The sequence below is a fragment of the Puma concolor genome, chromosome B3, assembly GCF_028749965.1.
Source record: "Puma concolor isolate L17-30 chromosome B3, mPumCon1.1.hap2, whole genome shotgun sequence".
NCBI classification, from domain to species: domain Eukaryota; kingdom Metazoa; phylum Chordata; class Mammalia; order Carnivora; family Felidae; genus Puma; species Puma concolor.
Window position 1 is genome coordinate 62,138,822 of NC_141672.1, and position 13,750 is coordinate 62,152,571.

At 36.8% G+C, this 13,750-nt stretch overlaps 1 protein-coding gene across 6 annotated transcripts in view; it reads right to left on the reverse strand.

Moving 5' to 3' along the window:
• MIPOL1 (mirror-image polydactyly 1) overlaps nt 1–13,750 on the reverse strand; it is a 346,637-nt gene that overhangs the window by 137,932 nt on the left and 194,955 nt on the right. For all 6 annotated transcript variants that reach the window (XR_015252408.1, XM_086709892.1, XM_086709891.1 and 3 more), the window contains one exon: nt 10,612–10,706. Coding sequence is in view for 5 of the 6 variants with exons in the window: in XM_086709892.1 (XP_086566018.1) it covers nt 10,612–10,706 (95 nt within the window). In the remaining variant the exon portion in view is untranslated. The remainder of the gene's footprint in view (nt 1–10,611; nt 10,707–13,750) is intronic.

Sequence of the window (13,750 nt, forward strand, 5' to 3'; positions counted from 1 at the left end):
ATGGGTCTGTTCAAGCTTTCTATTTCCTCCTGATTGAGTTTTGGAAGAGTGTGGGTGTTCAGGAATTTGTCCATTTCTTCCAGGTTGTCCAATTTGTTGGCATATAATTTTTCATAGTATTCCCTGATAATTGTTTGTATCTCTGAGGGATTGGTTGTAATAATTCCATTTTCATTCATGATTTTATCTCTTTGGGTCATCTCCCTTTTCTTTTTGAGAAGCCTGGCTAGAGGTTTGTCAATTTTGTTTATTTTTTCAAAAAACCAACTCTTGGTTTCGTTGATCTGCTCTACAGTTTTTTTAGATTCTATATTGTTTATTTCTGCTCTGATCTTTATTATTTCTCTTCTTCTGCTGGGTTTAGGCTGCCTTTGCTGTTCTGCTTCTAGTTCCTTTAGGTGTGCTGTTAGATTTTGTATTTGGGATTTTTCTTGTTTCTTGAGATAGGCCTGGATTGCAATGTATTTTCCTCTCAGGACTGCCTTCGCTGCGTCCCAAAGCGTTTGGATTGTTGTATTTTCATTTTCGTTTGTTTCCATATATTTTTTAATTTCTTCTCTAATTGCCTGGTTGACCCACTCATTCGTTAGTAGGGTGTTCTTTAACCTCCATGCTTTTGGAGGTTTTCCAGACTTTTTCTGTGGTTGATTTCAAGCTTCATAGCATTGTGGTCTGAAAGTATGCATGGTATGATTTCAATTCTTGTAAACTTATGAAGGGCTGTTTTGTGACCCAGTATATGATCTATCTTGGAGAATGTTCCATGTGCACTCGAGAAGAAAGTATATTCTGTTGCTTTGGGATGCAGAGTTCTAAATATATCTGTCAAGTCCATCTGATCCAATGTCTCATTCAGGGCCCTTGTTTCTTTATTGACCGTGTGTCTAGATGATCTACCCATTTCTGTAAGTGGGGTGTTAAAGTCCCCTGCAATTACCACATTCTTATCAATAAGGTTGCTTATGTTTATGAGTAATTGTTTTATATATTTGGGCGCTCCGGTATTCGGCGCATAGACATTTATAATTGTTAGCTCTTCCTGATGGATAGACCCTGTCACTATTATATAATGTCCTTCTTCATCTCTTGTTACAGCCTTTAATTTAAAGTCTAGTTTGTCTGATATAAGGATGGCTACTCCAGCTTTCTTTTGGCTTCCAGTAGCATGATAAATAGTTCTCCATCCCCTCACTCTCAATCTAAAGGTGTCCTCAGGTCTAAAATGAGTCTCTTGTAGACAGCAAATAGATGGGTCTTGTTTTTTTATCCATTCTGATACCCTATGTCTTTTGGTTGGCGCATTTAATCCATTTACATTCAGTGTTATTATAGAAAGATATGGGTTTAGAGTCATTGTGATGTCTGTATGTTTTATGCTTGTAGTGATGTCTCTGGTACTTTGTCTCACAGGGTCCCCCTTAGGATCTCTTGTAGGGCTGGTTTAGTGGTGACAAATTCCTTCAGTTTTTGTTTGTTTGGGAAGACCTTTATCTCTCCTTCTATTCTAAATGACAGACTTGCTGGATAAAGGATTCTCGGCTGCATATTTTTTCTGTCTAGCACACTGAAAATCTCGTGCCAATTCTTTCTGGCCTGCCAAGTTTCAAAAGAGAGATCAGTCACGAGTCTTATAGGTCTCCCTTTATATGTGAGGGCACGTTTACCCCTTGCTGCTTTCAGAATTTTCTCTTTATCCTTGTATTTTGCCAGTTTCACTATGATATGTCGTGCCGAAGATCGATTCAAGTTACGTCTGAAGGGAGTTCTCTGTACCTCTTGGATTTCAATGCCTTTTTCCTTCCCCACTTCAGGGAAGTTCTCAGCTATTATTTCTTCAAGTACCCCTTCAGCATCTTTCCCTCTCTCTTCCTCCTCTGGGATACCAATTATGCGTATATTATTTCTTTTTAGTGTATCACTTAGTTCTCTATTTTTCCCCTCATACTCCTGGATTTTTTTATCTCTCTTTTTCTCAGCTTCCTCTTTTTCCATAACTTTATCTTCTAGTTCACCTATTCTCTCCTCTGCCTCTTCAATCCGAGCCGTGGTGGTTTCCATTTTGTTATGCATTTCATTTAAAGCGTTTTTCAGCTCCTCGTGACTGTTCCTTAGTCCCTTGATCTCTGTAGCAAGAGATTCTCTGCTGTCCGCTATACTGTTTTCAAGCCCAGCGATTAGTTTTATGACTATTATTCTAAATTCACTTTCTGTTATATTATTTAAATCCTTTTTGATCAGCTCATTAGCTGTTGTTATTTCCTGGAGATTCTTCTGAGGGGAATTCTTCCGCTTGGTCATTTTGGATAGTCCCTGGCGTGGTGAGGACCTGCAGGGCACTTCCCCTGTGCTGTGGTGTATAACTGGAGTTGGTGGGCGGAGCCGCAGTCAGACCTGATGTCTGCCCCCAGCCCACCGCTGGGGCCACAGTCAGACTGGTGTGTGCCTTCTCTTCCCCTCTCCTAGGGGCGGGATTCACTGTGGGGTGGGGTGGCCTGTCTGGGCTACTTGCACACTGCCAGGCTTGTGATGCTGGGGATCTGGCGTCTTGGCTGGGGTGGGTAGGCAAGGTGCACAGGGGCAGGAGGGGCAGGCTTAGCTTGCTTCTCCTTAGGTGATCCACTTCAGGAGGGGCCCTGTGGCAGCAGGAGGGAGTCAGATCCGCTGCCGGAGGTTTGGCTCCGCAGAAGCGCAGAGCTGGGTGTTTGCGCAGAGCGAGCAAGTTCCCTGGCAGGAACTGGTTCTCTTTGGGATTTTGGCTGGGGGATGGGCGGGGGAGATGGCGTTGGCGAGCGCCTTTGTTCCCCACCAAACTGAGCTCTGTCGTCAGGGGGCTCAGCAGCTCTCCTTCCCTTTGTCCTCCAGCCTTCCCGCTTTCTGAGCAGAGCTGTTAACTTATGACCTCCCAGACGCTAAGTCGCGCTTGCTGTCGGAACACAGTCCGTCAGGCCCCTCCGCTTTTTGCAAGCCAGACTCGGGGGCTCTGCTTGGCCGGCGAGCCGCCCCTCCGCCCCGGCTCCCTCCCGCCAGTCCGTGGAGCGCGCACCGCCTCGCTGCCCTTCCTACCCTCTTCCGTGGGCCTCTCGTCTGGGCTTGGCTCCGGCGACTCCGTTCTGCTCGACAGTTACTATTTCTAAACATCACTAAACATAAAATTTAATCTACGTCACATGAAAGAGTGACAAATTTCACAAAATGTTAGAACTACAAAAAGCCCCTAGTGTCAAAGTTAAACTGAAATCTAGAAAGGTTAGAGCTTGCCTATGTTAAAAAAAAAAAATTCTGATTAATGGCAAAGATGGAAGAATTCAGGTCTCCTTTTGTTCTTTTTTTATTACTGCTTTAGCAGTATGGTACAATTAACACAACTCCACGGATATTTACTTCTTGTAGAAAATACATATGTGACAACATTTTTTATGTCATTGGGCAGTTCGTTGATTAGAACACTGAACAAATGAGGTCAGGATCAACCCCCTCTTGATGAGGGATTTACTTTAAGAACAATGTTGCTTCCTGGCTAGAACTTCCATGCCATAATCACTGCTGACTGTCTTATCAATGCATATACTTCCAACTGGGAGAACAACAGTTCAAAACCGTTGTTTTGAACCAAAACCACCACTAAAAGACAAAACAAAATAAAAACCCAGATCCTAGTGACAGTTATGTCTCTGTTATGGATAGCATATACACGGACAAAAAAATGTTGCTAAGTAAAAGATTCATAACTAAATAAAATTTAGAAAAGGGTTGTAGACAAAATTAAGAATTTCACTCTCTTTTTGAATATATTTTATATGGGCTCTATATTATAGCTCGTACGACTTTGAAATGTACATTATGAACCAGTAAGCAGGGCTCAGGTTTAGTCTAGTTTTCAGTATGTCAAACATGTAACCATTCTATTAAAAATGATTTCTAGGAGCGCCTGGGTGGCTCAGGCGGTTAAGCGTCCGACTTCGGCTCTGGTCATGATCTCGCAGTTTGTGAGTTCGAGCCCCTCGTGCTGTCAACACAGAGCCTGGAGCCTGCTTCGGATTGTCTCTCTCTGTCTCTCTGTCTCTCTCTCTCTCCCTCTCTCTCAAAAATAAACATTTAAAAAGTTAAAAAAATAAAATAAAAATAAAAATGATTTCTATGATTAAGAAAGTACTAGTACAGTCCTAGGAAACATACTACCATAAAATATGAAGCATTCTATTCAGTACTTTTAGCCTAAAATGTGAAATTTACCAGGTTCCATAAGGCATCACAACTTCCCACATGGAAATCACACAAAACATAATAAAAACCTAAGACATAAACTGCTGTTATTATAAATAAGTATATTGAATCCTAGTTTAATGGCACCAAACAACAGGATCTAGTTCTTATGCACACACTTGAATTTACATTTTACAGCAAAGGGAAATATAGGGAAGCACTATAAAATTAGCAAACGTTCAAACTTAGGCATTCTCTCCATTAGAAAGAGTTTGTTATTATTATGCCTCCTGAACTCAGGAATGCAGCACTACAGGTTTACAATACAGGAAAAAATACAAATCTAACCCTTCCAAGTTTGAGATCATTCCCTGATGAAACTGTTCAGATTGAAACTAATGAAGCTCTTGCAAATGAATTTAGCATTCAGCACAGCAATGAGGAGGTACTGATATTTTACTAATAACACGTTGGTAATAACTGAGATTTATTTTAAATCTTCCTCTTGCTATTCCTCTCTTGTTATGCCTTCCGGTTTAATGTGAAAGAGCCGTCAGTTATAACGGTTAAGTTTAGGATGGGTACATCTACCTCACTGCCCCTGTCTCTAACTCTGCCAAAGGAAATGAAAGGCCAGCATTTCTCTTCTTAGTACTCAAAATCTTCTGAAGCTCAAAGGAAACAAACAGAATAGAGAAACTCAGAAAAATATTTTTTTCATTTTCCTACTCCATACAGAGAAATGGAAAGGTTATAGTAACAGTAGCTCTTAGTGTACATAACCCAGCAAAAGAAAATTATTTTGGAAAATAATTTAAAAAGAAGAAGGTCAATATCACTAATTGGCAGAATTAAAGGCATGGTAGAATGAAAGTCATCAGCATATTTTAATCTGTCCTTGAAACTAATAACTGATCACACATCCTCTCCTGCTTTGGTTTTTGGAAAGGTGAGAGCCAGACTTATTCTTTAGGCTTATTCTTTTCCTGTTTCATGGTATATACATGCAAGCTGTACACTGACTTGCTCCTAACTCCAGCTTACTGTCCTGTTCCTATATTGTCCTTAGCTATTTTTCCTTTTAAGTTTAAAATTTTTTTTAAATGTATGTTTATTTTTCAGAGAGAGAAAGAGAGAGACACAAAGAGACGGAGCATGAGCAGGGGAGGGGCAGAGAGAGGGAGACACAGAATCCGAAGCAGGCTCCAGGCTCTGAGCTGTCAGCACAGAGCCTGACATGGGACTTGACCCCACGAACTGTGAGATCATGACTGAGCTGAAGTCGGATGCTTAACCAACTGAGCCACCCAGGCACCCCTATTTTTTCTTAATTACTGGTAAATTACTTTGTTTGACATGACAATATACATATATGTATAAATAAGTGTAAAATTGACTTGAATAACTGAAAATGTGTTTTTTCTTAAACTTTGTTAAACAAAATTTATTATCTATGAGTTCACACACACACACACACACACACACACACACACACTACAGAATTAGTCTTGGTTACCTTCACATAAAAGTAGAACTTTTTCCTGTCCTCTGTAACATAGGAAAGTAAGGAGAAAAACTCCCAATGTTTCTATGAATTAGTTGTGTTTCATGTATGGATTTGTAACCACCATCTATTCAGGTGAGTAAGAAATATTGTTTACTTTCATTTGAATCGATTAAATCAGAATGTGAGCTTCCAGGAAATTTCAGCTTTGTTCTTTTTGGTAATTGCCTCTCTCTTCCCAGAGTTTTATATCCCAGGGATTTTATCCCCATACTATTTAAAATAAATATCTGTATATCTTCACAGAACATTCTTTGTACATTTTAAAAACAACTGTGGCAAGATAACATCATCCATATCCAGAACTTTTTCACCATTCCAAACAGAAACTCTGTACCCATTAAATCATAACTCCCCACTCTCTCCTCTTCCAGCCCCTGGGAGCTCCCTATTCCTTCCTTCTCTCAGCCCCTGGTAACTCTATTCTACTTTCTGTCTCTATGAATTTGCCTATTCTAGATACCTCACAGAAGTGGAATCATATCATATTTATCTTTTCTCTCTGGCTTATTCCCCTTAGCATAATGCTTTTAAGGTTCACTCATGTTGCAGCTTGCATCAGAATTTCATTTCTTTTTTATGGCTGAGTAATATTCCATTGTATGTATACAACACATTTTTTTAATTCATTTATCTGTAGATGGGCACTTGAGTTGTTTTCACTTTTTGACTAATTTGAACAATACAGTACAAACAGTGGCGTGTATCTGAGTCCTTGCTTTCAGTTCTTTTAGGGTATATCCTATGTGTAGAATTGCTGGATCATGTAGGAATTCCATGTCTAACTTTTTGAGGACCTGCCAAACTGTTTTCCACAGCAGATGTATCATTTTATATCCCCATCAACAATGCACAAAAGTTCTCTATACCTTTTTGTTTTGATAGAAATATGGATCTTCCTAAAGGGTACAACTTTCCTCATAGACACCACGCATTCTCCTGTGCATCACACACTGCATGGTTCATCCTTCGATACATACAGCTGTTTATTTCAACATGTAGCTTTTATCTACTTATTTTTGGGTCGTTTTCCATTATGGCACTTACAGTGAGTACCTCAACATATGCCAATATTTTCAGAGACAATATCCAAATGGGTATTCAAGTACGTTAGTTTCATAAATCCTTGACTTCTTTATATCTAGTGACCCCTACCTCTTCTCAGTTTCAACTATCTACTACTAAGGCAATACTTTTAAATATTGTCAATGCTGAGAATGAGTGCAATCTCTGAGAGCTTAAAGAGCAAGGTTCCACTTTCTGACTACAATCTCTGATCCTTTTAGCTCCTGAATTTTCTTAATCCCCCTACTTTTGCTTTTTGATCTCAAGATTTATGGTTTCTGGATTTCTCCTTTTTCTCTTGGTATACTCTCAATTTTATTCCTGCCCTATTTAGCTCAGACTATCATTCATCATTTCAACACCTTTTTGCTAGTTTACTTTCAACCACTCTCCTCTTCATCATGTTAGTTCTGCATATTTGTAATCCTGAATCATTCCAATTCTTTGCCTTCTTTGCTTCTTGTGTTTACAAGAACCACTGAATGTGTGAAGTTACACAACTGTACAAACCAGAACTCATACAAATCTATAGCATCTATCCCCAGCTGACTCTTCAGGATTGCTTGTCTTGTTCTTTTTGCCCTTATTCAGTTCTCTTTCCCATTCTCTTCAGTAGCTGCTCTGTTATTCCTTCCAAAACTTCCTGTCCTCCGTCACTTTAGAAGCTCACGGTGACCCTTACTTTGCAGAAAAAAATGAAGCCTATTAATTGCAAACTGAATTTCATTTGTATTCCACAGCTATTCTTATCTCCTTCACTCCTGTCTGTGACCATCTTCCTGTTCAAGGTAAACTCTTTTGCAGATTCTAATTTCCATCTCTTCCTATTTCTTTAGGAATCCTGTTCCCTGACAATCTCTCTCTTGGCTCCTTCCAATTAGTCATAAACAGGCTCAAATATCTGTCATCTTTCAAAAACAAAAAACATAAGTCCTTAACCTATCTTCCTTTCTTCTCAACTATCATTAACATCTTTCTTATTCAGGCTTCTTCAAGGACCATTCTATTGTCCAAATTACTACATTACCTCTAATCACTCTTCAATTCACAGCTAACTGACTTCTACATCTAATGCTTTATTAAAATCACTTCTGTGGAGGTTACTAATGACAACATAATTTCAAACAAAAAGCTAAGAGCTATACATACTTAAAACAAGTGTATGAGGTAGGTACTAGAATTCTAATTTCACAAAAAAGGAAATGGTCTTGGGGAAGTTCATTTATATAAGTCATAAAGGCAGGACTCTCTAAGTGCAAATCCCAGGAGCTTCACCATACTACCAGTATTTTTTTTTTTTTTAAGTAGCAGTAAGAGGGGTATATGTGAAGAATATCTTTAAGCCAACAACTGTTAACTCGAAGAGTTGTTCAACTCTGTTACAATCATGTAGATTAAAAAGTCTTTGAAAAACAAATAGTTTAGCTTTACAATTTTCAAAAATCTCTCAGTAATCTTCTGCAATTCAATAGAAAGAAGGAGGAACATTAAGAACTGGCATCAGGTTCATTTTTGAAGAAGAAATGTCAGTTCATGTAAGAATATCATATGCCTCTCAGAATTTATGGACACTGTCACTTCATCGATAAACACCTGTTGTCCTACCTCACAAGGATGGCAGGAAAAGGTTCCATAAAAACTCTCCCTTATCAATAGAGTGAAGCTACTTCATACCACACTGAGGTATCCAAGGTCTGAGCACAAATCATACGATACTTGTAAGTCCTAGTAGAGGGTTTAATATATGCCTCTATTATTCCACCAAGAAGAGACCCTGCTGTAACGCAGCTATCTGAAATGTGCATGCAAAGCAGCATCCCTCAAACTGGGATACACGTGGGAATTTCTAGGGACCTTAAAACACACTGATAGCCTAGTCCTACACCGAGATTCCAATGTAATTGGCCTGGGAGGAGATGGGGATTAGGGCTTTTAGAAGCTCTTCAGGTGATTTTAATGCACAGCTACAGTGGAGAATCCATTGGTATAAAGTATGGAGGAAAGATTGTCATATCCACTCTATAGTTTAAAAAAAAAAAAAGGGTGGATTGCTGAGATGTCTTTATTCATTATCAGGTTTCTGCTTATCTACATGACCACACATAGACACTGCTTCTAACTGCAGGCAAATGATTTCCCAGTCATCAATCAATTTACTTAATATTTTTTTAAGTTTATTTATTTATTTTGAGAGAGGGAGACAGAGGTAGATAGAGAGGGAGATAGAATCCCAAGCAGGCTCTGCACTGTCAGCATGGAGCCCGATGCGGGGTTCGAGCTCACAAACTATTGAGATCATGACCTGAGCCGAAATCAAGAGTCAGACACTTCACCACCAGGCGCCCCAAACATACTTAAATATTTGATCACTGCATTAATTCCTAAGGCTGCTGTAACATTGTGGCACAAACTGGGAGACTTAAAACAGAAATTTATTGTGTCAGAGTTCTGGAAGCTACAGGTCCAAAATCAACATGTCAGTTGGACTATCCTCTCTTTGACGGAATAGGTGAGAATCCTCCCAGGCCTCCTCTAGATTTTGGTATCTGCTGCCAATCTTTGGGATTCCTTGACTTGTGGATGCCAGGCAAAAGGCTGTCTTCTCTTGGTGTCTCTGTACAGCCTTCCTGTATGTGTGCATCTCTATGTCCAAATTTCTACTTGTTATGAAAATATCAGTCATATTTGGTTAGAGCCCATGCTAATGACCTAATTTTACTTCGTTACCTCTTTATATAGAGAATTTGCAACCATAGAAGCCACTGATATTTTCACATCACATTTCAGTGTTTGCAGTTATCCCCAAAATACCATTTACAGTCATCACTACTTTGAAATTATGGTTGTTAATAGACTTGGTGTTAGACCTAGTTATTTAATGTATTAATAACGATGTGTGAATATAGTAATATGACATACTCGCATAACTATTTCAGTAAAACTGGTTTTGATTTAATTGCATTTTATGTACTTAACCACATTGTTCTGAGAGGACGCAAAAAACTAAAAGAAAATCTTTCAAATATCCACAGTCCAAGTTAGTGAATTCTTACGTTTTAGACTTCAGATTCTTTTTAATCTTATCAAGTATCAGAGAACATATAGAACATTGTACATCATTTTTCAAAACTTTTTTTGTTTTTACAATGATCCTTTGTGAAAAAATATACAGATATTTTACAGATAACCCAACAATCTTATTTCTCTCTCGCATAACACAAAACTGAAACCAAAGTATCACAAAACAATATTTACTTTAACTACAGGAAATGCACTCTGACATTTTCTATTCTATTTCTTTTCATTAAAAAATGCCAGTGTGACCTACTGAGTTAATTTCACAACTACTCTTGGAGCATAAATTAAATAAGTGTTAAAAATCCTTCAGTGGCATTCCTTTAGAAACTTTTCATATTATAACTGGTGAAAGGCTATTACTGCTATTCATGTACTATTTTAGAAATATGTATCATTTTAGAGGTGGCATTTAGATGAGCAAATAGTTCAATAGTTAACTAGACTCCATTCAGACAACTGGTTATAAGTTATGTAAATTTTATAAATCTGATGGGAATCTAAGCTTAAACTTTACCAAATGCAGGAAAGAAAAAAAAGGTAAAATAAAGAATATTTTGTGCCTGAATCATTTTAAAATTACAAAAATATTTTAACTGAATAATGTTTAATTTCCTTGAGGTATTTCTTCACTCACTGTAAAACTAGGTAGAAACATTTCCCAAACCAACATTTCTTTATGCCCAGGTTAAAAAGAATTTTACCTGTAGTAAACACGAAGTGTTTGTATTTCTTCCTCTAGTCTTTTGTACTGTTGAATTGCAGTTTCTCTGGCTTCTTGCATAGCTAACAACTTTGCCTGTAAGTAATTAATATTTTAAGAAATTTAATATTGGTTTTGGTATGTTGAAATATATATTATAGTATAAACAGGAACCTTAAATTTCTGGTAGTTTTATAATCGATCAGTATTTTTAGTAGTGTTTCATAATTTCCCACAAAATAATCAAATTATATTAATAAAAGACATATTGAAGACAAGAACATATTAAATTTATCAACTTTGCTCATTACTAAACTTCAACCTTATTCATCTGTATCATCAGATATATGCCCTTCTGCAATGTTTAACTTTATACACAGAACTCAGAATGTGGAACATGGGTTCAGAGCAATATCAAGAATAAGATAAGCACAATGGGTGTTTCACATACAAACTTAATGTGGCTCCACTGCCTGATCACACTGGATTTTCTTTTAACTTTATTAATAGTAAAACCCAGAAAATGCTAAATATGTTAAGCTATCTTTGATATTTAATGTGAAAAAAATACACAAGACTACAACCTGATTCTTACAGATATGACTTAACCTTTGCAATTCCTTTTTGGCAAGGAAAAAAAAATCTCTAAAGGGAGAATGGCAACAATCTTGAGTGTCAGAGGTATTTTATTCAAGGGATGTTATTGTTCCGCTCTGCCTATAGTATTTAAATTTTAAAGGGTCTGTAATCAGTTTTTCGAGAGTTCAAACTTGTAATTTTAAAAGAATCGCCAACTTCCAACCACCTTTCCCATTGGGTTTCAGGTATAGCCCAAAAGAGTTTTCATCAGAACTTTTAAAATAGGGTGCTAGTATTCAGATTTCAGTTTTGTTTATTCACAGCTTGATTTGCATGAAAATACTGTCTTTCACTTTCAACGATGTTATCATATACCTTGCACACACTAATGGCAATAATTAAAAAGTACTCAAGTTTGGAGGCAGAAGTTCACTAATTTTGTTGAACTCATATAATTTCTCTGGGATTATTTTCTTCCATAAGAATGAAGTCATAAGACAAACTGTGAAATCCTGACCAGAGGAAAAGTAGTGTCATGTAAGTGAACACTGGACAATGCCACTTTTCTATTTAAATAACAGAGAATAATAAAAACATGTAGCAGTTCAGGTCTCTGTATATAATTTAGGAATTAAGTTAATTGATTTGTTCTCTATCTGGGTTAGCAAATCTAACAGAGTTACTTCTTAAATTTAAGATATTTGAGTGCTTGCCTTAACATGTCACATTCTAGAATTACAGATAAAACATTCTCAAAAAATTATTAAAAAGCATTTAAAAATAGGTGGCTGGTTCTTTATGCCAATAATTGACAGCATTCCCAATTTTCAGTAAATTATAAAACGTGACTGAAATGCTAACATGAAAGGCACAGATACCCATCGTGACTAAATGGTTAGTCAAAAAGAATCACACAAAAAAGGACATATCACATTCAACTTACAAAATGTCAAACATCCTGTTGGATGTATTTAAGGAATATCAAATACTGGACAGGTAATAGAGAATTTGCTAAATAAATATGTTACAATGACAAATACCTTAGACGACTATTTTGATTTTTTTTTTTTTAACCTGGTACTTCTGCTGAAAAAAATGAAACAAAACAAAACAAAACAAAAAAACAAATCCAAAACAAAACAAAAACCCCTCTGACACCAAAAAACAAAACCAACAATGTTCTAGTAGGAAAAAGCCAAAATGAAGATTTCTGCCTAAGAAATTTCTGCAAAAATAGGAACATGAAAATTTTACTTAAATTCCCGTGCTTCTAGTAATATTTATTTTTTCACTTCTCTTTTCACGTTTAGTTGGCTATCAAGATTTGGTGTTGCTTCATAGCAAATCCACTGAATTTATTAATTCCAAACGTCTAATCTTATGTCTAGGCCCTGGTGACTATGTTCAAAGCTATTTTAAACCTTCTGGCTTTACAACCACCTTTTTCTATTTTATCAGATATATGTTCATCTGGCTAGCATTTCCTTTTTAGAAAAATACCCTTACCCTTTGCCACAGTGATCTTGTTCAGTCCTGGTGGCTAGAATGAACTTCGTTCCCCACTACCTCAGGTATGTATCATCCAGGTTGTTCAAACACAGTATTCCATCCCACCAGCCCCAGAAGAAAACTGAATCCTGATGACATCACTGGTACTCCTGGATCCCCTATGCCAGACAGTTCCAGATCCATTCCATTTCTTGGACTCCCTGGGTAAATAAATCTTTTTTTTGGCTTAGGCTAGCTTGAGTTGGATTTATGTTATATGTAAGAAAACTAATTTAAATGTACTGTTTACTTCTATTTTATTTCCTAGTTTCACTATTAATGTCCTATAATTCCATCACATTACAGGTCAATAACAACTTTATGTCAAAACCATTAAGGAAATCAGTGAACAAGATATTTTTCCTGTTCCTCAGGCATCATATTTCTCGTATTTCCTACAGTTTAATTAATAAAAATTGCATGCATTCGTTTATGTGTGTATTCATATAAAAACATATGCATAAAAAAAACTAATGAAATTCAAAAAGTACAAGAAAATGTTCAATGAAAGTAAATCTTTGTCCCATCTCCAACACTCAGTACTACAAATCCCCTCCTGAGATTAGTAGTCACCTGTTTGTTGTATACACTTCCAGAAATTATATGTGAATATATAAGCAGACATGTATATTTACAACTATGTGTGTAAATATATGTATAAATATATGTATATATTTATATATGTATAAATATATGTATAAGTAAACCTATTTACAATATTGATGGGATTGTTTATACACTGTTACAAACTTTGTTTTAAATTTAAAAAATATTTTGCTATTTTGCTTCCTATTTAAAAACAAATCTTTTACCCCAACCCATATATTGCACTTACTAGTTACATTCCCTCCTTCCCTTCCAACCGCCCCCCCCCCCCCCCATCGCCTCAAGTGAAACATTTCAATGAATTTGGGCTCATCATTTTCAAGGATATTTTATACTTTCACTATATGGCTATGTACTTTATAGATAATCTATCTTCAAGAAATAGAATATTTCCATTACCCTAAAAT